We start from the raw sequence: 26,922 nt of genomic DNA, 5'->3' as shown, positions 1-26,922 counted from the left end.
ACTTGCACTACAAGCATGGACGTATTTCCTAATGTAGAGTAGCCCAAAATGTGGACTGGGAATACTTAAACACAAAGTAGTGCTTGCAAAGCAAAAAGGGGGAAAAAAAATAATAAATAATACTAATTAATCTAATACAAATATATAATGTGGTTATATAAATCTCTAAATTGCAATCCTAAGATTCCAAGAAAATTATGCCTGAAAAAAAAAAGTCTGATTTAGGAATTGCAGCTATAAATGTGTACATGGCAATATACTGTTAAAACCTCAACCAAATACAAAGTTGTTTTAACATGCATAAGCTCTCATTTTGGCCCTGTTTTTATATGTCAGCTTTAAAATCAGTGTTCAATTATGAGCTGTTTAAACTCATTAGACAACCTCAGACTAGACACAAACTTTAACATTTTTGCCACAGAACTGATGATTATATCTATATAGAATCCAGGATGTTTTGCTTATTGTAAGAGAGAGAGAGAGAGAGAGAGAGAGAGAGAGAGAGAACAAACTAACACTTAGATTTAAAACAGAGATGTAAGGGTTTAAATAATCTTAAAAATAACATCTTACCACATTACAGAAAATCTTGCCTGCAGCCACTTGCTCACCTAGCTACTGTACATACAGATTTATTTTTCATACATGACAGACACATCTCCTGACTTTTGTCGGTGAAATTTTCCAAGGTACTCTTCAAAACAGCAGGGTCATGAACTCAGAAAGAACTAGAGACACTCTGCGAACAGCCAATGTGATTCATCATTCCATCTTGCAGTCTGAACTATTCAGCTATTTTGTGGTGGATTTTGATTGGCCTACAACAGACAAACACATTTTCCAAAATGTCAGTAAAAAAGTTTGTAACATCAAGAGGACAGAGCTCACAAAAGCTGGAATTTTTTTATAGCCTCCACTGCTTGTTAAAAATTGGACAGAAAAAAGGGTTTGAGAACAATGTTTGAAAATAAATTTATCGGGCAACTCTTGTTACACACGCTCTGAAATACTTGATTCTGATTGGTCAATCATGGCATTCTGTTGTAAATATTTTTTATAATGACCACTGAATTTTATATTTGACCGTAGTCAGAAGCAATCCACTTTATTATTATTATTATTATTATTATTTTATATATCTGTGGTGTTTAGGTCTCTTGTATCCAGTGTTGTGGAAGCTACTTTGAATCTGTAGCTTCACAGTCAAGCTACCCTTTTAAAAAAGTAGTTTGCTACACTACAAGCTACCTACAAAAAGTAGCCATTTAAAGTTCAAACTACTTTGAAGCTATTCAAAGAAGAAAATATTTGTAGATATATAACAATCGGATGATATTATTTAATTCTACAATCAGAAGTTCAGATTGTGGAAATTGCAGTAAATTAATTAGAATGGCATTCCCTAACGGAAATTAATCATGGTTTTACTGCAGTAACCATAGTTCGACCATGATATTTTTTATAAAACCATAGTTACCACAAAATGAACCATGGTTTATACAGTCATGGTTACTACAGTATTACTATAGTAAAATCATGGTTAATTTTTTTGTAAGGGTTAATCCAATAGGGTGACATGTAAATTTAGAAACCGATCAAAGTCCACCATCATTGAGGACATATCAGTTCAACGAGGGCAGAGCTTACCGAGAAGGCTTGATCAAAGATGCACAGGTGTATCCAATGTGGAAGTTTTTATGCAAGCATAAATTCTCCACCCCTTCACATCTTGCACATCAGTTTTAATTCATGTTTTTACCTTTGCGGTTTAAATGTACCATAATTGTCACATATGAAATGTGGACAAAGGAATCGAAGCAAGATGTATTTGTAAACTGGAATGTCCTTGCTCACTCATGCGTCACTGCAGTGTCTTTGCGCAGTTGCATTACCTCAGAGTGCTTGCCATTATGTTGTTGAAACTTGACTAATTTATAGTCAGTATAAATATATATTGTAAATATATAAATTAGTCAAGTTTCAACAACATAATGTATTTTACAAATACATCTTGCTTCGATTCCTTGGTCCACATTTCATTTCCTTGCATCCTTTCCTCGTTTCCTAAGAGGATGGATCTATGATGCAAGGGTAGGAAATTAAAATAAGAAAGGAACTGAGGATGCACAATTTCAGAAATGAGAGGAATCCTCTGAACTTGCGTTCTTGAGTATCGGAATAGAACTTTGGCAGTGGATGATGACACCGAAGAAACCCACGAGAATGTAAGAATGCATAAGAATGGGACAATGCCTAGATTCCAGACATACTTCATACTTCGGGAACGAGGACATTGTCCTGTGACCCGAATATATGATGTAATAACAACAACCGCAAAAATAATCTACTCTGGACAGGGCTCAGTGCTAAGGATTTTTTCTACTGGCCCGGTTGGGCCAGTGTTTCAGATTTTTACTGGCCCTGCCAAAATTTTCACTGGCCCAAACATAAAAATGACAAATAGCTGTTTTTACCATCATGGCTTTAAAATACATGTCCGAAGATAAATATTTTTTACATATCTTATGTTTTTAATACAATGCCTCCCAGGGGCCTGGGTAGCTCAGCAAGTAAAGACGCTGACTACCACACCTGGAGTTCACGCGATGCTCAAGCTGAGGGCATGCTGAGTGACTCCAGCCAGGTCTCCTAAGCAGCCAAATTAGCCCGGTTGCTAGGGAGGAGAGAGTCACATGGGGTAACCTCCGTGTGGTCACTATAATGTGGTTCGCTCTCGGTGGGGCGTGTGGTGAGTTGTGCGTGGGTGCCGCGGAGAATAATGTGAGCCTCCACACGCGCTATGTCTCAGTAGTAACGCGCTCAACAAGCCATGTGATAAGATGCACGGATTGATGGTCTCAGACGCGGAGGCAACTGAGATTCGTCCTCCGCCACCTGGATTGTGGCGAGTCACTACGCCACCACAAGGACTTAGAGCACATTGGGAATTGGGCATTCCAAATTGGGGAGAAAAAAAATTAAAATACAATGTCCCCCAAAATTGAATCACATTTATAATTTGCAAGATATGATTTATGCCTTATGTAATCCCATATATGCGCTTTACAGATATAAATTCATAAATACATCATATTAACCTCAGCCGTCCTGCCATTTACATATGTGCTTTTAAGCCAAGAGTTCTGTGGAGGAGATGATGGGTTTTCAGTCACCCGTTTAGTCATGCTGTCATGCAACTTTTGCCCATGTGTAGTGTTTTCACAAGAAGGATCAAAGATTATTCACTGAGTTAAAGATTTGATAATAGGCTGAGAGAACAGACTTGCTACTAAATCGGTTGTGATGTGTAATATACACTTTTCAGCATTTCAGCAGTTATTTAAACTAAAATGTAAACCTCTTGTTATTTAATTTATGTCATACATACTTGCTATAAATTGGCATGGAGTCAGCAGCTATGATGTCAGCATACAGGTCTGGAGGAGGAAGTATCTGAAGGTCTGAGATTTCTAGATTATCTTCTTCTGTATTTCTGCAGAGGAACAATACCAACAGTCCAGGAGCCATATTACATAAACATCCTACCACTAGACTCTGTCTGATCTGTTTGGTAAACGTGGCAATTCAGACTCATAACTTGAGCTTGTCAGATCTTAAGGTAGGATGTTTCTAAAGTACGGCCCCTGGTCAGGTCATCTGAGCTAGTATAGCATAGCGGCTCACTCTACAGGCTAATGGAATGAGACAGGCTTTTTGAAGAACCATCTGAGGCATTCATGACTCATGATTCAAACCAGTGGCCACATACTCCAGCAGAGAAAAGCCAGCTCACAAAATGAGTGTGTGTATGTGTGTTACATGTGAGAACTTGCTTGTATGAATGTGGTTGGTCAATTTTTTGAGAATACTTACAAGTTTCCAGGATTCTCTTTTTATGCAGATGAAACCAGAAGTGGAGGAATGAAAAGAAAACAAAAGTGAGCGTAGGTAAATGTGATTCTTTAGGTTGTTAGGCTTAGACAATAGACAAAAAATATACCTGGTTTAGATGCTTGCATTCTTAATGGGCAAACAACCAAATAAGGAAACAGGAAGTAGGAGAAAAAAAAAAACATGATTACAGCATAATGTTATTGTTTACAGTAACTGATATTTAGCTGAGCTGACAGCAAAGCAATGTCCTACTTAATGGTGTTGTTTTCCGGAAGAGCCGGAGAAGGTGTCTTAGGTTGAATAAAGAATGTGGCTAGTTTTTGAAGGGCTTCTGGATTTGCTCTGCAATGCACAATAAGCAAACTGTTATTATTGTGTTCCTGTGAAACATAGATTACTTGTGTAGTATGACTGATATTATTTTAACAATTATACGGAAAAGCCCTTACTGTACATGCCTGTAATTTGCATCAGACTCCGTTAGCTGGACAGGACCTGATTCACTCACTGAGACTGAAGTAAATCAATAAACATATAAATAAGCTTTTAATTTAATTTCAAATATTCATCAGTTTCATCACCTGTAATTGATAAAAAGCAAAAAAGCATGCAAGAAAGAACATAATTAAAGATTAAGTGTTTAATTTTTGTGCATCTAGCGACACTGAACGGGGTTTCCCAAACACTCCCCGGCTGTCATTGGTCAAACATACAGATAGTCCCATCCCTAACACAGGCCATTGGTTGAGTCAATGTTGCTATATTGGGCCAGTTGTGATGCTCAAACAAAAAGAGCAATGTTTTGATGGTGCTACAGAGTTACCATGTTGACATTACTGGGGAAATCCACTTTTAAATGGCTTACTTGTAGTTGTCTCTGCATATACAGTAAATATTAAGCTAGGATATGATAAAGTATTTTAACATTAAAAATAAATAAATACACACTTCACCTTTAAGAGAGATAGAGAATGAATGCACGAGGGAGAGAAATTATGAGAATAAATATTTGTTTTGATTTTTCGGCCTGGGCTGTTTCTGGTGTTTCTATGAACATGTTTCAATCATGCCTCATGAGTGACTCACCTCTCGTTGGCGTGGCTTGTGTCTGATTCAGCCCTCTGAAAGATTGACAACAATAGCTTAGCTACCAACAATGTCTCAACAGTCAAAGAGTAAGAAAATAGAACATTGAGTACAAGCACAAGGCCACACACAAACAGGCATTTGAGGTAATACATACATGTGTGCTATTTCTGTCGGAGGGGCGTACACCTCATCATCATCACATGCCCACTCCTCACTGTCATCTGAGACTGAGGAAATAAATGAGAACAACATGAACACAGCTTATTTGATCTTAAATAAACCTACCATTAAAAAAATAAAGCTTAAAATCATCAGTGTTGGGCAAGTACAGTTGTGCTCAAAAGTTTGCATACCCTGGCAGAAATTGTGAAATTTTGGCATTGATTTTGAAAATATGACTGATCATGCAAAAAAACTGTCTTTTATTTAAGGATAGTGATCATATGAAGCCATTTATTATCACATAGTTGTTCGGCTCCTTTTTAAATCATAATGATAACAGAAATCACCCAAATGGCCCTGATCAAAAGTTTACATACCCTTGAATGTTTGGCCTTGTTACAGTCACACAAGGTGACACACACAGGTTTAAATGGTAATCAAAGGTTAATTTCCCACACCAGTGGCTTTTTAGATTGCAATTAGTGTCTGTGTATAAATAGTCAGTGAGTTTGTTAGCTCTCACGTGGATGCACCAAGCAGGCTAGATACGGAGCCATGGGGAGCAGAAAAGAACTGTCAAAAAACCTGCGTAACAAGGTAATGGAACTATATAAAGATGGAAAAGGATATAAAAAGATATCCAAAGCCTTGAAAATGCCAGTCAGTACTGTTCAATCACTTATTAAGAAGTGGAAAATTCAGGGATCTCTTTATACCAAGCCAAGGTCAGGTAGACCAAGACTGCCAGAAGAATTGTTCGGGATACAAAGAAAAACCCACAGGTAACCTCAGGAGAAATACAGGCTGCTCTGGAAAAAGACGGTGTGGTTGTTTCAAGGAGCACAATACGACGATACTTGAACAAAAATGAGCTGCATGGTCGAGTTGCCAGAAAGAAGCCTTTACTGCGCCAATGCCACAAAAAAGCCCAGTTACAATATGCCCGACAACACCTTGACATGCCTCACAGCTTCTGGCACACTGTAATTTAGAGTGACGAGACCAAAATAGAGATTTATGGTCACCAAAAGCGCTATGTTTGGAGAGGGGGATCAACAAGTATTGTGCTCCTTGAAACAACCACACCGTATTTTCCCAGTGAGAGCTAACAAACTCATTGACTATTTATACACAGACACTAATTGCAATTTAAAAAGCCACTGGTGTGGGAAATTAACCTTTGATTGCCATTTAAACCTGTGTGTGTCACCTTGTGTGTCTGTAACAAGGCCAAACATTCAAGGGTATGTAAACTTTTGATCAGGGACATTTGGGTGATTTCTGTTATCATTATGATTTAAAAAGGAGCCAAACAACTATGTGATAATAAATGGCTTCATATGATCACTATCCTTAAATAAAAGACAGTTTTTTTTGCATGATCAGTCATATTTTCAAAATCAATGGCAAAATTTCACAATTTCTGCCAGGGTATGTAAACTTTTGAGCACAACTGTAACTGAAAAAAGTAATCCACTACAAATTACTAATTGCTTCTATAAATTATAATGAGATTATTTTACTAATAACTACACTTTACTTTGCATTTTTCACAAAAAGGTTTTTGTATTTTCCTCTCCAGGAATTCAAAATAATGGCTATATTTCCTCCTCGTTCATTGTTACACGGAAATCATACACATTTAGAACCACTCATTTCTCCCTTACAATGGCTCGTTAGGGGACGCATGCTCTTCAGATGCCACAGAATAGCAAACAGAACATAATTCATGTTCTAAATGTATTCTACATTAATAATATTATTTTAGAAATATTTGTAACCCAAATAATGTACTTAAAAATAAAAGTTAATTGGAAGTCAGTAACTCTAATTGGATTACAAGAATCAAAAATGTAATGTGTTAAGCAACTTTTTACTTAAAAATATTTAGATTATACGAATAAGTAACAAATTACTTTGTAATCTCATTACATCCAACACTTAAAATCACCGTCCAAATACTGCATGTGATCTATACTGAACAAAAATATAAAGGCAACATGCAACATTTTCAAAGATTTTACTGAGTTACAGTTCATTTAAGAAAATCAGTCAATGGAAATAAATTCATTAGGCCCTAATCTAATCTAATCAATGCGTATGGAAAATTTCTGGGATCTTTTATTTCAGCTCATGAAACATGGGACCAACACTTTACATGCTGTGTTTATATGTTTGTTCAGTGTAGAAAGGTTCATACTCTAAGTACAGTATAGATGTACATTGCATAGAGTCAGTGCTGGGTAGTAACAGATTACAAGTAATCTGGATTATGTAATCAGACTACAAAAATCAAGTACTTGTAATTGGATTAAATTACATTTTAAAATACTCTTAATCAGACTACAGTTACTTTTCATAGATTACATGATTACATATTAACAAGGCAACGGCAGTAATTTGTTAATAATTTATTGATAATTTTCATATCAGTATCATCATATTCTTACCCCGAAGCATAATAGTCTCACAGATGAGCATTTTGAGCATGTGCTCCCTTTACGTTACAACAGTAAGATATACACCTCAGCTAAGGAATAGGCAATGAATATTAGTAAGCAGTAAGAGTTAAAAGTGTTTTAGTGTTTTTAGATGAAAGCTTTGACATTGGCGTCGTCGTTGCTGTTGATATTATGGTCTTTAATTTTCATTCATTTTATGATCGTTTTACGTTGATTTTATGGTCATTAATTTTCATAATGCTGCTATTGTTTTATGCACTTAAAATTAACTTGATGTTTGTTTTGAATTATAAACTCTGACCTTGCACTGTTATTGCTGTTAGATTTAATGTTTATTTCATTCATGTAGTTTAATGCACAAAATTTCATAATGTGCTCTTTTTGTGGGGCTCTTTTTGTTAGTAAAAAAGAATGGAATACATTTTCCTCCTCTTTGTACTTTTATGAAAGATACTTCAAAACAATACATCATTCAGTAATGATTAGAGTAAACAATCTATGTCCTTTGATAATGATATGGGTCGAATTTAATGGAAAACTATGCAAGTTGAGCTCCGTGGCGCTGCAGAATTTTTAACAGCTTCTGGAGATGGCAAATGGCGGCGGTGTGTGCGTACATACCTTCATAGAAAATAATTGTTTCTAATTTTGGAACGCGCCATGTCTTCAGTGGCCAGTGCACGGCCCACTTTAATTAACCCTGCCTCTCACACTTTACCAAAGTTATGTTGAGAAATATATTTAAAAGACAAAGACAGCCCTATTTATATCTGAAAATCCTGATATACAGTATATCGATAATCATCGGGAAAATCTTCAGATTATCGATACAGGAAATTGGTATAGATCCCAGGCCTAGTGGCAGGTTGTATTTACACCTGGGTGCTAATAGTCACTCTGTACTATTTTTTTTCTATGTGTCCACTGTGACTCTGTTGGACCCAATGAAAATAAATATATATATTTTTAAATATATTACTACTGAAATTCAAATGAGTAAAAGAAGGTGCTTACAGCTCTCATGGTTCATGGCATAATGATCTGAGATTCTGAAAACACAGGTGGATAAAAAATTATGAAGACACTTGGCAACAGGCCAAAATATGTTACCACATCATTCCTACTGTATTGAGCACAGCAGTAAGCCTGTAGTTGTTTCTATGGCTACCTGCTGCCTGAGCTGGTGACCTCTCCATCCCAGTGTCCATTGCCGTTGGATCTGTTAGTTGCTGTGGTCATCTTCCCCAGCTCCATAATTCCACTGATGTTTAAATCCACACTCTCCACTGGGACATAGCCATCTGAAAAACAACACAAAACACAATGCCATGCTACATTCCAGTAGAACCATCTGAAAAATTAGATAAGCTCTTGCATACACATCTAATAGATAAGCCAAAGCTCAAGAATTAGTTCAGATGCTTGCTTGCTTCATATCAGGGTGAATTCATAACGATACTTCACTTTTGCCCTTATTTATCTGAAAGTAATATGACGTATATAATAGCTCTCAATTAATTTGTGCATTTGGGTAGCTGACATAACATGTCCATGGATGTTTTTTTTTTGTTTTGTTTTTGTTTTTTTGTTTTTTTAATCAAAAGAGAGTATAGCATATCACACTGCAGGATGTCAATTACCCCAAAACATTTAATGTCAACAATCCATATGTAAATTTGTGCATTTGCAACCTAGCCTCATAGAAAAAACATTACTATAACAAAATTTTTGCAAACCGAGTTTTACGTGCTGCTTTCAAAGTTTCGCTGCTGTTCTTGGTGAAAAGAACACTAAAGGTGCTACAACAACTGTGTGTTTAATTCACTTTCAAACAAATCATAAGTACAATGGCTGATTATGACTTTATAAACACTTATTACTTATAGCTCACCTATAGAGTGTTGGACTTTTGTTGGACCATGCTTTGAGACCAGTCAAGCACAAAAGCTGACTCGTTAGATGAAAGTGTCATAGAAGCGACATGATGTGACGTGGGTGCTTTACAAAATTAGCTTTTTATGTCGCGACAAGAACACTATCGGTTAGGTTGAGGTTTAGGGTAAGAATGTCTGTTTTGTTCACCTCTTGTTGATCTTTTAGGACACTATTGGATTGGTTTAGGTTAAAGCTTTAGGTTATGGAAGTGCATTTTACTCATTAAAACCATCTACAATTCACCTTAAAACCCTTGTCTGATTACAGCATCATTTCACTTGATTTTGGTGCCCCCCACTGGACATTTCACTGGGAAATTGCAGCCAACGTGTAACACAGCACATCATTTTGGTTTGCAAAAATTTTTGCCATGGTCACCTAAATTTCATGAGATCAGGCTATTCATTTGTGTGCTTCGCTGCATTTAGCTCACATTTGTTGTCACTGTCCTTGGCCAGCCATTTTCCTTTAGGGCAGTTGGTGGTACGAATGATGCTCACAGTGTCTCCAACCTTCACCGGCAGGTCATTTTTACTGCCCTTACAGTCCTCGATCACTTTAACATGATAAATGGGCTCCTCTTGCCCTTTGATCTACATGAAACATAAACACACAGACAGTTAAATGAACCCCTGCACATCAATTAACTGACTTTTCAACATGCATAAAAAACAGGAGTCCTCCTGTTAGCGAGAAATTGAAATGTACGGCTCATTTCACGTCTGATGAGAACGTTCAGGTTTTAGTGATGGTAACTGCACATTTTAATTTGCTTGAAGAGTTGGGTGTGGATTGTAATAAGTAACAGAATGGATTGTGAGTGCCTAATCCGCAATAATCTTGCCAAGTTTTTGGTGCAAAAACATAAGGGTGTCTCTAATAGATTATCTTCTTTCCCTGTGGGTCAGAGCACTGATGCCTGTGAGAAATACTGCAGTGTCCATGTACGTATATGAAGGTTTTTATTTAAATGTTTTAGTTTTTTAGTTTTGTGCTGATACGTGACCTCACTTGTGCTTATTTTTATTTAAAGACCTTAAAGGTGAAGCAATTTCTGCACCATTACCAAATGGAATAGCAAAAATAATCACTGTTTTCAACACCTTATTTGCTATTGGTCTGACAGAAAATCAGACAAAACAGTCCTGCCCCAAACTCACACAGTGCTGCTGTGTCAGGTTAGTCAGGAAGCTCAAAGAAACTGAACAATGTTTTGATAGCGCCACAGAGCAACATGGTTTACAGATTTCGGGGGAAACCAACCTACGAATGGTTTAATCTTCATGTTAAAGGGATAGTTCACCAAAAAATGAAAATTCTCTCATCATTTACTCACTTTCATGCCATCCCAGAAGTGAATGACTATCTTTCTTCTGCAGAACACAAATGAAGATTTTTAGAAGAATATTTCAGCTCTGTAGGTCCATACAATGCAAGTGAATGGAGACCAGACTTTTCAAGCTCCAAAAAATGAAATAAAGGCAGTGTAAAATTAATCCATAAGACTCCCGTGGATAAATCTATGTCTTCAGAAGCAATTCAATCACTTTGGGTGAGAAACAGATCAATATTTTAATCCTTTTTTACTATAAATCTTTATAGTAAGATTTATAGTAAAAAAGGACTTAAATATTGATCTGTTTCTCACCCACACCTATCATATCGCTTTAGAAGACATAAATTAAACCACTGGAGTCTTATGGTTCACTTTTATGCTGCCTTTATTTCATTTTTGGAGCTTGAAAAGTCTGGTCACCATTCACTTGCATTGTATGGACCTACAGAGCTGAAATATTCTTCTAAAGTCATACACATCTGGGATGGCATGAAGGTGAGTAAATGATGAGGAATTTTCATTTTTGGGTGAACTATGCCTTTAAAAAGGGAGGTCGCACTATGCTTTGAGCATGCAATTGTATTTTTTTTGGACAGTGCAACAGACCAGGATATGTCATATGGGAGGGTTTCTGGTCCCTCACAAACAAAAAATAATATTATATTCAGTGTTAAAATCCATTGCCTACTTAATTTCCTGCAACAATAAAACATATGTAGCTTTGAAATGTTTATTGTTTGAATTGAACCAAGAGGTCAGCATGTGACGTTTCGATCTTCTATTGGTCACCCGTCCTGTCGTCATACGGATTCGCAGGTAACCAAACTTGAACTTGAACAGCAAAGTACGAAATTTCTTTGCACGAGGTTGTGTTTCCGGACTTCCGTGCTCAGATGCGTTTGAAAGGGAGTGAATGGAACACAAAGTGTAGTGTGACTGCACCTTAAGCTGGGATAGGATAAAGTATTGTAAAAAAAAAAAAAAAAAGCTTATGTTGCACAAGCCAATATGGCAGTTGTCTTAGACTAGTAGCATAGATACAGAACCATGGAAAAGCAATAGTTTTCAATTATCAATGCCATTGTGGCACTAGTCGCAGTCAGCAGTGATTAATTTACTTTGAGAGAGAACGTGTTTGATAATAGTGTTACAGAGATAAAATTAGTATTCAAATGGTCATGTGATCTAAACATGGGGGAAGCCCATCTCCATGTAAATTAAATATTTAATAAGCCTACAGAAAAGACTGGATTCTTCATCTTGAGTCAGTACATGATTTTTTTATATATATTTTTCAAAAGTAATATACATTTCTTCAGTGGTAAAACTTTTCAATGAGGAAAAAATAGTACTGAGTGCACCTTTAAATTACCTTAAATCTTTTCTTCATTTCATTTTCTTTCTTTTCTTTTTCTTTCTGCTCTTTCCTTTCTCTTTCCTTTTCTTTCTCTTTTTCCTTTTCTTGCTGTTTCTCTTTCTTCTTTAGTTCTTTTTCATCAGCTGCTTTTGCTGAGTTCTTCCTGTGAATACAGTGATTGAAGGCCTTTGTCAGTACACAACAAGATGCTCTGGGAACCCAACAGTAGAATGGATTAATACTGAGAAATTTAAAACTAAAACGATGAAGCTACAAACCTGGAGAACAAGCCTTTCTTGGGAGTCTCCTCCATCTAAAAATGTTTGGTGATTAGTGGATCAAAAACAAAAGAGAGCAACATGTTTGAACAGTCACAACAATAAAACATGCAACATGAAGAACATACAAAAACTAGATAAATTAAATTTAATATCTTAAAATTATTTTTAAATATCACAGAAACTGTGCAATTTCTTGATAAAACTATTAGTAATGCAAGTAAAAGGACCTGCCATGAATTTTATGATAATGGGAAGTCATTGTTTATATATATATATATATATATATATATATATATATATATATATATATATATATATATATAATGGTAAACACAACATTAAGATAAATGAAAAGATCTTACTGCAGTCGCTGTATCAGCATAAGGATCTAAGTCGCGAACAAATGGAAACATATGTCAGTGACAAGCATACTTTTGTAGAAAAAAGAGAACCTAAAATAAACTAATGGCATCACTATATTTTGTATGTTTGTCATTTCTATGCGTCAAAAGGGTTATCAGAGATTAGCTAACTGAGAATATGAATCTCAACATTTTGACTTCCTGAAACTATACACTTTCCAAAAGTAGTATTTCAGTAAAAAGTTCTTCCCCTTACTCTTTGGAGGTCCTTTCTGTTTCTTGTTCTTTAATGTTCTCCCTTTATTATTTGTTAGGTCTTCATAGACATTGTCACTGCTTTCTGTGGTCCTGAAAGAAAGTAGGACTAGTGTCACTCAGTGCTCAATACTGACAACACATAATTATTGAGGAATGTCATTTTTCTCCATAGGGCTTTTCACACTTGAAATCATTATCCCAGGGTCATTCTTAATCCTGGGTTATCCTGGTTCATGTTTCACACTGTTCAAATGTTACCTTGGATTCATAATTAATCATGAGTATTAATGTTCCGAGCTTTCACACTGTACATTCGTAAACCCAGGTTTAAAGTTCTAATTTGCATATTTGCGGTGTCATTAATAATGTTTGGACGAATACAGCTCGTGACGGACACCCAACATGCGTTAACTGCTTATCAATGGAGCTGCTCTTCTCTGGAAATATCACCAAGCAAATCAGCTCTGTTTGTCTTTTGTCTTGTGAAATGTACTATGAAAACACACGCAAAAGGATCACTGTCTCTTCATCATGCCACTAACGCGTTTGCATCACTGTTCGACATTTTAACTGTTCCCTCAGACAGAGAATGTAAACAGTGCGTGAAATTTTCAGCGACTGTACAAAGTGTGTGAATATTAAATGAGGTAAGCACTGACTTTAAATGATTGGTTTTGTGTTTCTAAACAACATTCTGTAACATTCTAACACCACATCGTTTCATAACCCCGGGGTAAAAAGCTGTGCTAACCCCCTTTTCAAAATTACGCTGCTTTACCCAGGTTAAAAGCGGGGTTTATAAAGATGATGAACCGGGGTTAAGCGCAGTGTGAAAAGCCCTCATGTGGCCTCACTAAATCATCATGAAGCTAATGGCTTACCCTGATGGGGACAAGCCATCTTGGTTGACAGGTGAGTCTTGACATATAGCAGCTTGAGTGTCTGGCTTTGAAGAGCTAGAGTTTACAGAACCACAATCCACTTCGCCATTGTCTCTTTCAACCTCTGCAGTCTGATGTTTCAGACTAGATTGTACAAGGAAGGTTTTCTCATGAATTGATACCGTTTTTTTGGAGTCTGAAGCTGATAGAGGTACTGATGGAGCCCTAAAGTTAGGAACTGCAGAAGATTTATATTCCTCTTCATCGTCAAAAGATGCCTTCCCAAACGAATTGTCAAATTGTGAAACTTCTGAAAATGTAGAAGAAGGAACAACAACTTCTTTGACACATTCAGGGAACATTAGTTTGACTTTATGACTCTACTTGAAGAATTCTGCAAATATTGCGAAACTGCTAGCCTTGAAAATGTGGTGAGATGGCTTTTAAGCCAAGAAATCATTTTAAAATGTAATACATTCTTGCTGACACTGAGATTTGTGCCACGCAATCAAGTTCTAGAGAGATTAAACTTTAGTTAGCAAAGATTTGTTAAAGACCCCATAATTTGGCTTGAAGAGTTTTATTTTGTATGTTGACATATTGCCTTTTGAAAATGGAAGTATGGGAGGTAGATATTGAAGGGCTCATCCCTTTTTTTTAATATCCAATAGGCTTTAGTTAACATAAGAGGCACAAATGATTTGCTTCTTGCTATTGCTAGTCAGAAGTAGGTGTTATAAGGATAGACATTCTAGACAGCATTTTATTTGATCCGGTTTTCCGGAAGAGAATAGCTGTACATTTTAAATGTCTATCAGTTCAAAAGATAGTTCAGTCAACTTTTAGGACTACACTCATATATAGATGGCCTCCAAGTTAATAGACACGGACTAAAAGCCACGAAAGTCCAGTTTTGATTCAATGCGGCCTAACTAGCTTTAGGTACTTGCTAGACAAGAATGCAAAGATGTGTTTGAAAGCAGGTTTCAGATTTTGTGGAAATGTTGTTACCATGTGTTTCAAGAGTTTCAGCTGGTATTGTGGGAATATGAAGGTATTTGGCAGGAGGCTGAATTGTTTTCTCAAGCGGGAGCTCCACAACGGGTGTGGCTTGCAGAGGCTTCCGTGGTGGAGGGGGAGGAGGGTTCACTGGTTTCACCACTGTTAGCACCCCTGTTAAGGTTTGCCCTGCAGCAACATGAGAATTAATACTTTGGACCACCACTGATCTACATGAAGGCCTCAAGAAAACATTTAATGGATAAGTAAATAGAAGCACACAGTTTAGATTATACAATGATACATTCTTAGTAGCATATACTGTAATTGACATTAAAGGTAATTTTCAATTTGGGCCATAATGAAAACAAGAATTTCTAGGATGTATCTGAACTATGGGCAGGGAGCAACATAAAACACTGCAGGCTGCTTTAATTACAACAATTACTTGTTTTACTTATGAGCATGTATATACACTCCCTGAGCACTTTATAAGGAAAACCTGTACACCTACTTATCCATGCGATTATCTAATCAGCCAACCGTGTGGCAGCAGTGCAAAGCATAACATCTTGCAGATACGGGTCAGGAGCTACAGTTAATGTTCATATTAACCATCAGAATGTGGAAAAAAGTGATCTCAGTGATTAGGACCGTGGCATGATTGTTGGTGCCAAAAGGGCTGGTTTGAGTATTTTTGTAACTGCTGATCTCCTGGGATTTTCACACACAACAGTCTCTAGAGTTTACTCAGAATGGTGCCAAAAACAAAAATCATCCAGTTAGTGGCAGTTCTGCAGATAGAGACGCCTTCTTGATGAGAGAGTTCAACAAAGAATGGCCAGACTGGTTTAAGCTGACAGAAAGGCTATGGTGACTCAGATAACCACTCTGTACAATTGTAGTGCGCACTGTGCAGAATAGCATCTTAGAATGCACAACATGTTGAACCTTGAAAGTGGATGGGCTACAATAGCAGAAGACCACATTAGGCACTTTATTAGCACCATATTGTTCCTACTAAGGGTTCAGTGAGTGTATATAAAGGCTAATCACCATTCAGTTTAACTGAAAGCCAAAATGAAACATTTCTCAGATATTTCCTTGAGACAAACTATTCCTTTGGCTCTTTGTAATTCTGACTATGAAAAACATGTTGCCAAACACAACCCACGATAGACTTTCATATCTTGCATACCAACCCTCCCAGAAGAATGGAATCCACCTACCCTTTCAAAGTCTAAAAAGTATTAACACCATCTTTCTGTGAAAAAAGTTTTACATTTGTAAAAAAAATCAAAATAAAAATAGTAATAAAAAGTGACTTGTTTCAATTTTGTACCTGCAATATATCAATACATCAGGATGCTCACTATGTTCAGTGTAACACCATGTTCGTCACTGGATAAGGTAGATAATGTACTTACTATGATCAAGGCCAGTAACTTGGGCTGTTTCAGGTGGGAGAGTTTTAGGTGGCAAGTGAGCGTGATCAACATCAACAGCAGGGAGTTTAAAAGTTGGATCCTCTGGTACAGTGGGGGCTTCCCCAGGAAGTGTTTTTACAGTTGTGGCAAGCTGTGGTAGGGCTTTTTCAAGTGGAGCCAGATCAGGTTGGCCCATCTTCGGTGTGGCAGTCTCAGGTAGACCTACCTCAGGTGAAGCTGTCTCTAAAGGGGTTGTATTTTCAGGTGTGGTTATCAGCTGACTCACTGTGGACTTTCTTTTAGCCTTTTCCAGGAGGTTAAACACACGGTTATCTTGTGGTGTGGTCCATTTTATTGGGGCCATCTCCTCCGCTCTTGCCAAGGCTGAGAGAGCTAAACGAGACTTGGTTGAGGACTCATCCACCTCTGTTTTATCAGCCATTGTATCAGTCAGGGCTTTCACATTTTTTAGTACTTTCTTTACAGGTGCAACTGGAGTATGAACTGCCGGAGGAGGGCTTGCAGCAACAACTGAGACTGGGCCAGGTGTAAATATCAAGGGTTTCACCAAGGGCTCTGGAGATACTTCTGGACGGGTGAGCTGGGCAGGGAAGTCTGTCCTGGAGACAGCTGGACTCCTGGGAACTGGGGTAAGAGATGTACGTATTGCTGGACTGGGCGTAGCTTGGTTGGAATAGTCTCCATCAGGAAAATCTTCATCAGGAATAACTGGAGGAGGTATATCAGTGAAATCAAGTGGGAAACTTTCTTCTGGGGGAGGAAATACCTCAGATAAACTGAGCAAATTTATATCTGGTTTAGGAGGTGCTGGATCAGGAAGATTTGAAGTAGGGGCTTCTGGCTTAGAAATCTCTGGCTTAGGAGCAGCTCGAGAGGGAATGACTGGTGTTGGGATGGTTGGTTTGGGAATCTCTGGGTCAGGGCTGGAAAAGGCATGAATGCCTCGGGCTGGAATGCCTCGGGCTGGAATACTTGGGGCAGGAATGCTAGGGACCTGAGGTCTTTCAGCTAAAACCGAAGGAGGAACAAGAGCCGTAGGGACTACAGGTACACTTTCAGTAAGGGTATTAGCTGTTAAAGATGGGCTTGCGGGTGCTAGGTGACTTGGAGCAGGACTGTCAGGGCTAAGACTAGCTGGTGTTGGGGTTTCCACAGTGTTTGCCTTATCATTTACATCTTTAACAGTTTTTCTAGTGTTAAATACAAACTTCTTGGGTGTGGATGCTTTGGCTGGTGAAACAGACAAATGTGTAAGTGGGCTGGGTTCAGGCTCTGGGGTAACAACTTTCTTTGGAGGCACTGGCAGAACCAGCGGAAAATTCCTATCTTTCAGAGCCTGTTTGAAAATGTCACCTTCCTTCTTTTGGTTCTTATCCAGCAGTTCAGAATTATTGATGGGTTGTTTCTCTTTGGTTTTTGATCCCCAAGGTGGAGATAGTTGGTGACTGAGATTTTTGTCATCTTTGAAGACTACACGTGGAGCATGAAGTGTTCCTTTTTGCACAGCAGCATTGATAGAGGAGATCAAAGGGTTGTTAATTTTTGTAGATGGAGAAGGGATGGTTTTAGGTTTCTCTGGGATGGCAGGTTTAGTCTGGATCTTTAAACCATTTTCACCCTGAAACCGTGCCTTCAGCATCTTAAAGTCCATTGATTCATCCTGATATATGGAATGTGGGAAACGAATATGTTAAAAATAACAAAGTAAAATGAAACTTTATGTGGCACCTAATCCACATGATGGATTTGCATTTTCAGCAATATCTCAGACCTTAACTAATAAACTGTATTGTAGCACATCACACAAGTAGGAACCTCCAACAATCTGATGTAGTCTAAGATACTCAGTTTCACTTCATATACTGTATATATACATACAGTTCTGCTCAAAAGTTTGCAAACCCTTGGAGAATCGGTAATATATGTACCATTTGTAAAGAAAACATGAGTGAGCAGGAAAAACACATTTCTTTTATTTCTTATGGGATTCTTATTCAACTGTAGGTTATAACACAATGGCACAATCATAAAACAAAACATGGCAACAAAGAAAAAAAATGAAATGACCCCTGTTCAAAAGTCTGCATACCTTTAGTTCTTAATACTGTGTATTGCCCCCTTTAGCATCAATGACAGCGTGCAGTCTTTTGTAATAGTTGTGTATGAGGCCCCAAATTCTTGCAGGTGGTATAGCTGCCCATTCGTCTTGGCAAAATGCCTCCAGGTCATGCAAAGTCTTTGGTCGTCTTGAACTGCACATTTGAGATCTCCCCAGAGTGGCTTGATGATATTAAGGTCAGAAGACTGTGATGGCCACTCCAGAACCTTCACCTTTTTCTGCTGTAACCACTGGAGGGTCAACTTGGCCTTGTGCTTAGGGTCATTGTCGTGGTGGAAAGTCCAAGAGCGTCCCATGCACAGCTTTCGTACAGAAGAATGCAAGTTGTATGCCAGTATTTTCTGATAAAATGCTGCATTCATCTTGCCATCAATTTTCACAAGGTTGAAAACATCAGTGAGCCACCACCATGCTTCACAGTGGGGATTGTATTCTTTTCACTATAGGCCTTGTTGATCTCTCTCCAAACGTAGCGCTTATGTTTGTGACCATAAAGTTCTATTTTGGTCTTGTCATTCCAAATTACAGTGTGCCAGAAGCTGTGAGGAATGTCAAGGTGTTGGTGGGCATATTGTAACCGGGCTTTTTTGTGGCATTGGTGCAGTAAAGGCTTCTTTCTGGCAACTCGACCATGCAGCTCATTTTTGTTCAAGTATTGTACTGTGCTCCTTGAAACAACCACACCATCTTTTTCCACAACAGTCTGTATTTCTCCTGAGGTTACCTGTGGGTTTTTCTTTGTATCCCGAACAATTCTTCTGGCAGATGTGGCTGAAATCTTTCTTGGTCTACCTGACCTTGGCTTGGTATCAAGGGATCCCTGAATTTTCCACTTCTTAATAAGTGATTGAACAGTACTGACTGGCATTTTCAAGGCTTTGGATATCTTTTTATATCCTTTTCCATCTTTATACAGTTCCATTACCTTGTTACGCAGGTCTTTTGACAGTTCTTTTCTGCTCCCCATGGCTCAGTATCTAGCCTGCTCAGTGCATACACTTGAGAACTAACAAACTCATTGACTATTTAAACACAGACACTAATTGCAATTTAAAAAGCCACCGGTGTGGGAAATTAACCTTTAATTGCCATTTAAACCTGTGTGTGTCACCTTGTGTGTTTGTAACAAGGCCAAGCATTCAAGGGTATGTAAACTTTTGATCAGGGCCATTTGGGTGATTTCTGTTATCATTATGATTTAAAAAGGAGCCAAACAACTATGTGATAATAAATGGCTTCATATTATCACTATTCTTAAATAAAAGACAGTCTTTTTTTTTTTTTTTTGCATGATCAGTTATTTTTTCAAAATCAAAATTTCACAATTTGTGCCAGGGTATGCAAACTTTTGAGCACAACTGTATGTGTGTGTGTGTATACATACATATATATATACACACACACACACACACACACACACACACACATATTGCCTGGCCAAAAAAATAAAATAAAAAAAAAAGTTGCCATATGGATTTAAATAAGCTGATACTTACTATGATTGGACCATTATTGCAGTGATTAATATGTTTCAGCTGGCAACAATTATTTTAACCCTAACTGATGCAGTGTGTAGCTGCTCATTTCTTAAACAACCATGTCGGAAGACATATCCTGTGGTTGTGGAAAATATGTTACTGTGTTTCAGAAGGGACAATTTATTAGCCTGCATCAAGCAAAGAAAACAACGGAGATTGCTGAAATCACTGGAATTAGGTTAAGAACTGTCCAACGCATTATTAAAACCTGGAAGGATAGTGGTGAACCGTCAGCTTTGCAGAGGAAATGTTGTCGGAAAAAAATCTTGAATGATCATGTTTGGAGATCACTAAAATGCTTGTTGAAGTCGCATTGTAAAAAACTGACAATAGAACTCATGGCTCTGTTTAATAGTGAAAGTAAGAGCATTTCCACAAGCACAATGCGACGAGAACTTACAGGATTGGGACTAAACAGCTGTGTGGCCACAAGAAAGCCACTTGTTAGTGAGGCTAATTGGAAAAAACAACTTCAATTTGCTAGGGAGAATAAAGATTGGACTGTGGAGCAATGGAAAAAGGTCATGTGGTCTGAGGAGTACAGATTTGGAGTCCAATGTATTTTTTCTTCCCTGATGGCACAGACATATTCCAGGACGACAATGCCAAGATTAATCAGGCTCAAATTGTGAAAGAGTGGTTCAGGGAGCATGAGGAATAATTTTCACACATGAATTGGCCACCACCGAGTCCTGACCTTAACCTCATCAAAAGTCTTTGGGATGTGCTGGAGAAGAATTTATGGAGTGGTTGTACTCTCCTGTCATCAATGCAAGATCTCAGCCAAAAATTAATGCAACTCTGGATGGAAATAAATGTTGTGATGTTGCATAAGTTTGTTGAAACAACGCCACAACGAATGTGCACTGTAATCAAAGCTAAAGGCGGTCCAACGAAATATTAGAGTAGATTACTTTTTTGGCCAGGCAGTGTATATCAGTATGACATCTATCCGTGTTTAACCATCCATATTTTTTCAGGATCTGAGCTCAAAGCCATGTGATTATTTGACATTGTCATTGGCCCTTTAGGGTATAAAAAAGAGTTCATGTTTGCCTGTGTTTCTTACAAAATTTAAACCCATTCAAAACATTTTTATAACATTAGTTTGATGTTAGAGCCTGTTATAATGCTTACAAAAAAGAACCATGGTTGTACCATCTTTCTTGGAAATGGTTCCATGGTATTACTATTACTAAAAAAAACTTTTTTTTAAATTTTTTTTTTTTTTAACATGGTTCCATTGCAATACCATACTTTTGGATCTTTGGTGCCATTGTAATACCATATTTTTTCAACATGTACCATGGTAATACCATGTTTTTAGGACATGTACTGTATAATGGTAATACAAAATATCTTTTGAAGTAATTTAAAGTACCTTGCAAATAATATACATTTTATTTAATACCACAGTATATTTCATAGTGCTACTGTTTTACCATCTGATAACATTACTATACCATGGTACTGATTAAGATCAAGAGTGTAGCAAGTGCCTCAGGGCCTCTGACTACCAGGGCTTAAGGAAAGACAGAGGAAGGTGAACACCAGGGCCCTTGGCTAAAACAGGGCAAGTTCGGGTTGTGTAACCAAGGTCTGGTAGGACCATGATCCAACCCTTGCACTGATTACTTAAAACAACATTTGAAGGTAATGTTCAATTATACTGATTTTTTCTAAAACACACTCAACCATTCTCAATTCACTCTCCATTCATATATATACTGAACTCCTTTTTTTTTTTTTTTTTTACCCCTAAAAGGTCAGTGTATCCCCTGAAATACAAACATTCTGTGTCAGATTATGAAAAATATAAATATTTAATTCATAAATTCTCAACATGAACATAATAATACAATTCCTAGAAACAATATTTTAAGCAGAGAATGTCCCCTTAATTATAGTTAACATGCAAAAGATATCAACTTTTACTCACAGCATGCAACCACGTTACATTAGATAAAGATTGTGAGTTGATGCCAGAGTTTTTATACAAAGTAACATTACCTCAGCATTTGCAGGGGTTTCAATAATATTCACAGAATTTTGGCCCATTTGCTTAGTGCCCCTTTACCCAGCCCCTCAAATGTTTGTATCTCCCAGCTACAAAGTCCTTTTTAGGGTTAGATATATACATGGTACTGAATGATTACCATATTCATGTACCATGGTATTTATGTGGTACTCTCAAGGTTTTTTAAAGAATAACATGGTATTTTTGGAGATATTTTGTTAGTGATATTTAGATGTTCTTCATAGATCTGTAATATTACTGTAATATTTATTTTCAGACCTGTAATATACTGTAGTATTTTGAATCTATGCATTAATTTGTGTTTGAGGAACCCATGTGAAAAATGTCAAAGTAAAATGCTGCCAATAGAATAAAAGTGTTATTCACAATATACAAAAGAGGTTTCTCACCTGATCCATCATCCTGACTCAAAGTCTTTCAGCAATTCTTCCCAAAAAACACTTCTCTCTTCTCAGCCAATCATAATTAATAATTTGTGGAGTTATCCCTTGATGATTCAGAATGATCCAGCATATATAAGTAAACTGTTGTAGTGTTGCAGTTGTTAGAGGATAAATAGCACACAGAGTAAGAACTTGCCCATTGGCCCTCACGCTGGAATGAGGTTGGATGAGCATGTTCATGCACTAATGATGAGATAAAGGAATGCCTCGTCAAACAAGTCACTTTGCTGAATGACAGCGAAGGACTGTTTTCATTCTCAAAGAATGCAGTCAGTCAAGAACTGCACATCCAGGAAGGCACAGCTTCTATTGTCAAACAAGCAAAATCTAACTCTCATTACGTATCACTCCAGGTAGGGTAATCAAATATAAATATTACCCAAAGAGTTGTTCACACCTCTTCTGGTTACGTTCATGATGAGAATCTAATCTGATGACTAATAAAGTTAGTTCTTTCAATTCTTGAAATTGCAATTACCTCTTAATAGCTAAACTTTGACTGTATGTCCCATTTTCATTAAATCTATAAATAATTAGGGGAGATGGGGCAAGTTGTCACACTTTTTACTCCAGTGGAACTTTTCTCTGGGTGGGGTTATTTAAAAAAAAAAAAAAAAAAAAAAAAAAAACATTCTCTGTATAGATACATTAAAGTCTTGACAACAACAAGCTATCCTCCTGAGACCCGAGCGTGACTGCTTTGTTCATTTTCCATTCCCCTTTTTGATTTGTAACCAGTAGCACCTAAGACTCATGCAAAAATAAATAAATAAATGAATACATTTCTAAAAATTTTAGGTCCACATATGTGGACAGTGGGACTAAATTGTGAAAGTTTAAATGATACCAAGCTATAGAAAGTATTTTTTCAATAAAGTTTTTTTTTTTTTTAATCAAATACTTTACTATGTTTCCAGGAGAGTTGGTTATTCATGATATATGTTGGTATATGATTTTGAGATGTTACAGACATTACATCAGAAATTAGCATAAATAAATCTGATTCAAAGCAATGCCCAGCATCATCTAATCACTGGCAACCATGTTAAAATAAAATTTAGCATGAACAATTCTGAATCTATGTACTGATTACCATTGTCCCATGTCTGCCAAACATGTTGAGTTGTCCGAACATCATCTGCTGCCTGAAACTGAACTTTTGACTGGATGTTAAGCGTGAATGCACTTGGCTCCATAAGTAAAATACAGGATGCTCCCTTGCTCCCTAATTAGGGAATGACTTAACCTCCAGTGTGCTGTCTGTCTGTGCTGTTCTCAGAACAGTTTGAAATGCACCTTATTTTTATCCTAACTCCCTAATATAGCCTAAAGCAGCGTGGTGTTTCGCAATAAATTGCTCAAATTTTAAAAATGGCCTATTGGATGAAACTTGAGACTCTAATCTTTCAAATCTAACATGTTTCAATGTAAAAACGTAATTACGTTTATTTCCAGATGTAGTTTTGTTGGTGTTCCTCTGAAAGACAACTCCACTGTGATTGGTGCCATGTTGTTTGGTCACATGACTCTGTGCGTCGAAAGTTTAACCCTTTAATGACAGCCTTCTGAACTGAGATCAGTCAGTTTAAATGAAATGAAATTATGCATAGCCTATAGTAAAGCCAAAACATAATGTCCACTCATGTGGACACAGGGTCTCAGGAGGTTAAAGAGTTCAATGGTTCAAACAGCAAAAACTGAAAGGGTAACATGCACAAATATTAAACCATTGTTTTGGCCAAAATAAACTGTAACATAATGAATTGCATAAAATTTCACTTTACAAGCTACAATTTGCCATTTATGAAAAATACCCTTGTTCTGATACAGTACTACTTAAAAATGTCACTTAAAATATACCTTCATAATATAGGCTGGTTGAACTTGTCGTAATGTGCCCCCGAGATATTTTACTATGTTCCAAAAGTTATTAGAAAGATGTGGGAAGATGTGGGAATTTTTCTTTGAAGAATAGAACTCACAAAAGTGTCTTAATTTAAGGCAGTTTTGAATTAGGTGCTTGAAACCAACATAAATAACCACTGCTAGAGAAAACTCATTTATGCATTCAGACTTTTGCCAGTTATTGAGATATATAGTATGCCTTGTGACAACTTCCCAGTGTGACAACTAGCCCCAGTCTTGCCTTATACAGGCTGTCAAAACAAACCGAGCTCAGTTATTATCAATGATTTCCTTAGATAATTAAAAGAAAAACAGTTCAGAGAAAATGAATCATATTCTCTAAGAATGAAAATAATCTCAAAGGTCATTTTAAATTATTTGTGATATTTGTTACAGTTCCAGATTTTGACATGATGTAACAAAATGTCTAACTCCTTTATTTGTACTCATGGCTCATATATGAAAGAAAGTCGGTTACAATAAAGGTGAATAGAGAAATGACAACTACTCCTGCAGAAAGTGTGAAAGAGAGGACATAAACTGAGAAGACCTACTGTAGTTTGTAACATTATGACGATTCCTTTTTACATCTATTTTTTAGGGTGTAAATTCTGCACTATTTTATTTATGTTTAAATTCCTAAAAGCAGTGCTTGGGTGATATTATCTGTCAGGACTTTATAAAATAGCATTTCATTTCAACAACTTGATAAAGGCCTGATCAGCTATGACCAGTGTGTTTTGTATATATCAACCTTAATTTTATCCCATTAGCAAGTGAGAGTGAATTTCAGTGTGTTGTGTACATTTATGTCTAATTATGCTTATTTATCTGTCAAAGTTCCAGTTCAGTTTGCATTCACTCTACTGTATCTCATTTAGATTAAATGATATATTTCATATCTTTATCTAGTATGATTATAGGCTGCAGAAACGAGGGGAGAGGAGAGGGTAATTTGCTGGTAATCGTAAAATGTACCAAGGTAAAGCAAAAGTCCACAGGATTTTCCACAACATTTTAAACTACCAAGTGGCTTTAGGGCTCTATGCAATTGAAAGTGATGCCTCTGTGTTACAACAAGAATTATGATTTTTGATAATACTGCTGAAGGAATTCGTAAGATATCAGCGTATGAACTCCATGGACATGGAATCAATATTTGATAATCATGATGGATGGCCAGAAATATACTGTATATCGAAAGGCCGTGAATTTAGTTAGCATTACAGTAAGTAGTGTTCATAATCGGACAATACAGGGATAGTCATGGCAAAACTCTTTAAAGGTGCATCAAGATACATCAGTGGTCCTGGACTTTATACGGACACCTATCGGTGTGGAGGCAGCATCACAAAAAAAAAAGAAAAAAAAAAGATTTTATTTACCACTGTAGAAATACCCTGTTCAAGTAGGTATAGCTGCAGGCTGGAGATCTCCATATAGGGGCAGAATCTCAAAAAGATTGTGGGGTTACTCCAGAAGGGTGAGAGGTTACTCCAAAAGGAGGTTGGGTCAACTTCAAAAGGGGACATTACTTCCACACACAGTTAAGGTTAGGGAAAGGGTTATCAATATTTAAGGGGCTCCCTATATATTTGCTGGTGGTTTGGAGCTCCCACCCCTTTTTGGAGCTCTGCTTGCAGCTATATCCTTCTCACCCTGTTTGCAGGTGTATTGGTCAGCCATTCATTTATTCCACAACCAAATGTGTTATAATAAGGGGGTTACTGTATCATGCAACTGTGAGACTTTGTTGCTAAAGAGAGGCAGAACACATTTTGGGATGTGTTTATTGGTAACAGTATTACATGGTGGGTTATGTAAATCAAGAGAAAAAAAATCCTCTAAAAATCCATTGTAGAATGTCGTTATCATCAAGATAAAAATAATGTGTCCTTTTACATTACCAACCCATTAGCTGAGGTAAAGGCAAAATAGAAATGTACTCAAATTGTAAGGATTTCCATTCACCTTGATTTTCACCCTCATTTTCTTAATCCCCAAAATTTAGATCAAGATCTTTAAGGTCCAAAACTGCTTTCAAATTAAAATAGGACTCTGGCCATAAAATAGGATGAAGTTGTCATCACAGTAAAGGACTGCTAATGTCTTCTTGATGCAATTAAAACATATGTCATTAATGATGGTGATATTCTATGATTGAAGGTTGGATTACAGACAGATATTCTGGTATTCAACTGTGTTTTCATTTGGGATTAGAAGGCTTAAATTCAACATGAAATGTCAATAACAACCCATTTTACTTCTGTAATGTGACGTATTTCTACGTGAAAAAGAATATTCAACAAATAAAGAATTTAGAAAGGGACTTGACTGGTGAAATGTTGGTGTTCCATACCATAATGGAGTCCTGAATGTAAATTTGCAGTTGTTTGTGGTATCTCAACATATCCC

At 37.0% G+C, this 26,922-nt stretch overlaps 1 protein-coding gene across 2 annotated transcripts; it reads right to left on the bottom strand.

Annotated features, from left to right (window-relative positions):
* Positions 1 to 483: 483 nt before the first annotated feature.
* Positions 484 to 22,735, bottom strand: LOC127410377 (proteoglycan 4-like). 2 transcript variants are annotated; one of them, XM_051645610.1, is made up of 19 exons: positions 22,549 to 22,735; positions 16,444 to 18,124; positions 15,029 to 15,205; positions 14,018 to 14,327; positions 13,135 to 13,226; positions 12,879 to 12,904; positions 12,514 to 12,548; positions 12,251 to 12,398; positions 9,976 to 10,135; positions 8,776 to 8,908; positions 8,622 to 8,656; positions 5,138 to 5,210; positions 4,981 to 5,015; positions 4,344 to 4,407; positions 4,147 to 4,236; positions 4,001 to 4,020; positions 3,874 to 3,889; positions 3,389 to 3,493; positions 484 to 818 (listed from the first exon to the last, which is right to left on the bottom strand). In XM_051645610.1, exons 1-19 carry the CDS (start codon positions 22,558 to 22,560, stop codon positions 785 to 787), a joined length of 3,246 nt encoding a protein of 1,081 aa, XP_051501570.1. In that variant the 5' UTR covers positions 22,561 to 22,735; the 3' UTR covers positions 484 to 784. The 2 variants fall into 2 exon arrangements, with proteins under 2 accessions (XP_051501570.1, XP_051501571.1); XM_051645611.1 differs by having other exon boundaries at positions 4,353 to 4,407.
* Between the last annotated feature and the right edge of the window lie 4,187 nt (positions 22,736 to 26,922).

This window comes from Myxocyprinus asiaticus, chromosome 19, assembly GCF_019703515.2.
Source record: "Myxocyprinus asiaticus isolate MX2 ecotype Aquarium Trade chromosome 19, UBuf_Myxa_2, whole genome shotgun sequence".
Taxonomy (NCBI): Eukaryota; Metazoa; Chordata; class Actinopteri; order Cypriniformes; family Catostomidae; genus Myxocyprinus; species Myxocyprinus asiaticus.
Note: the sequence above shows the minus strand (reverse complement) of the source record. Positions and strands in the feature narration are given on the sequence as shown.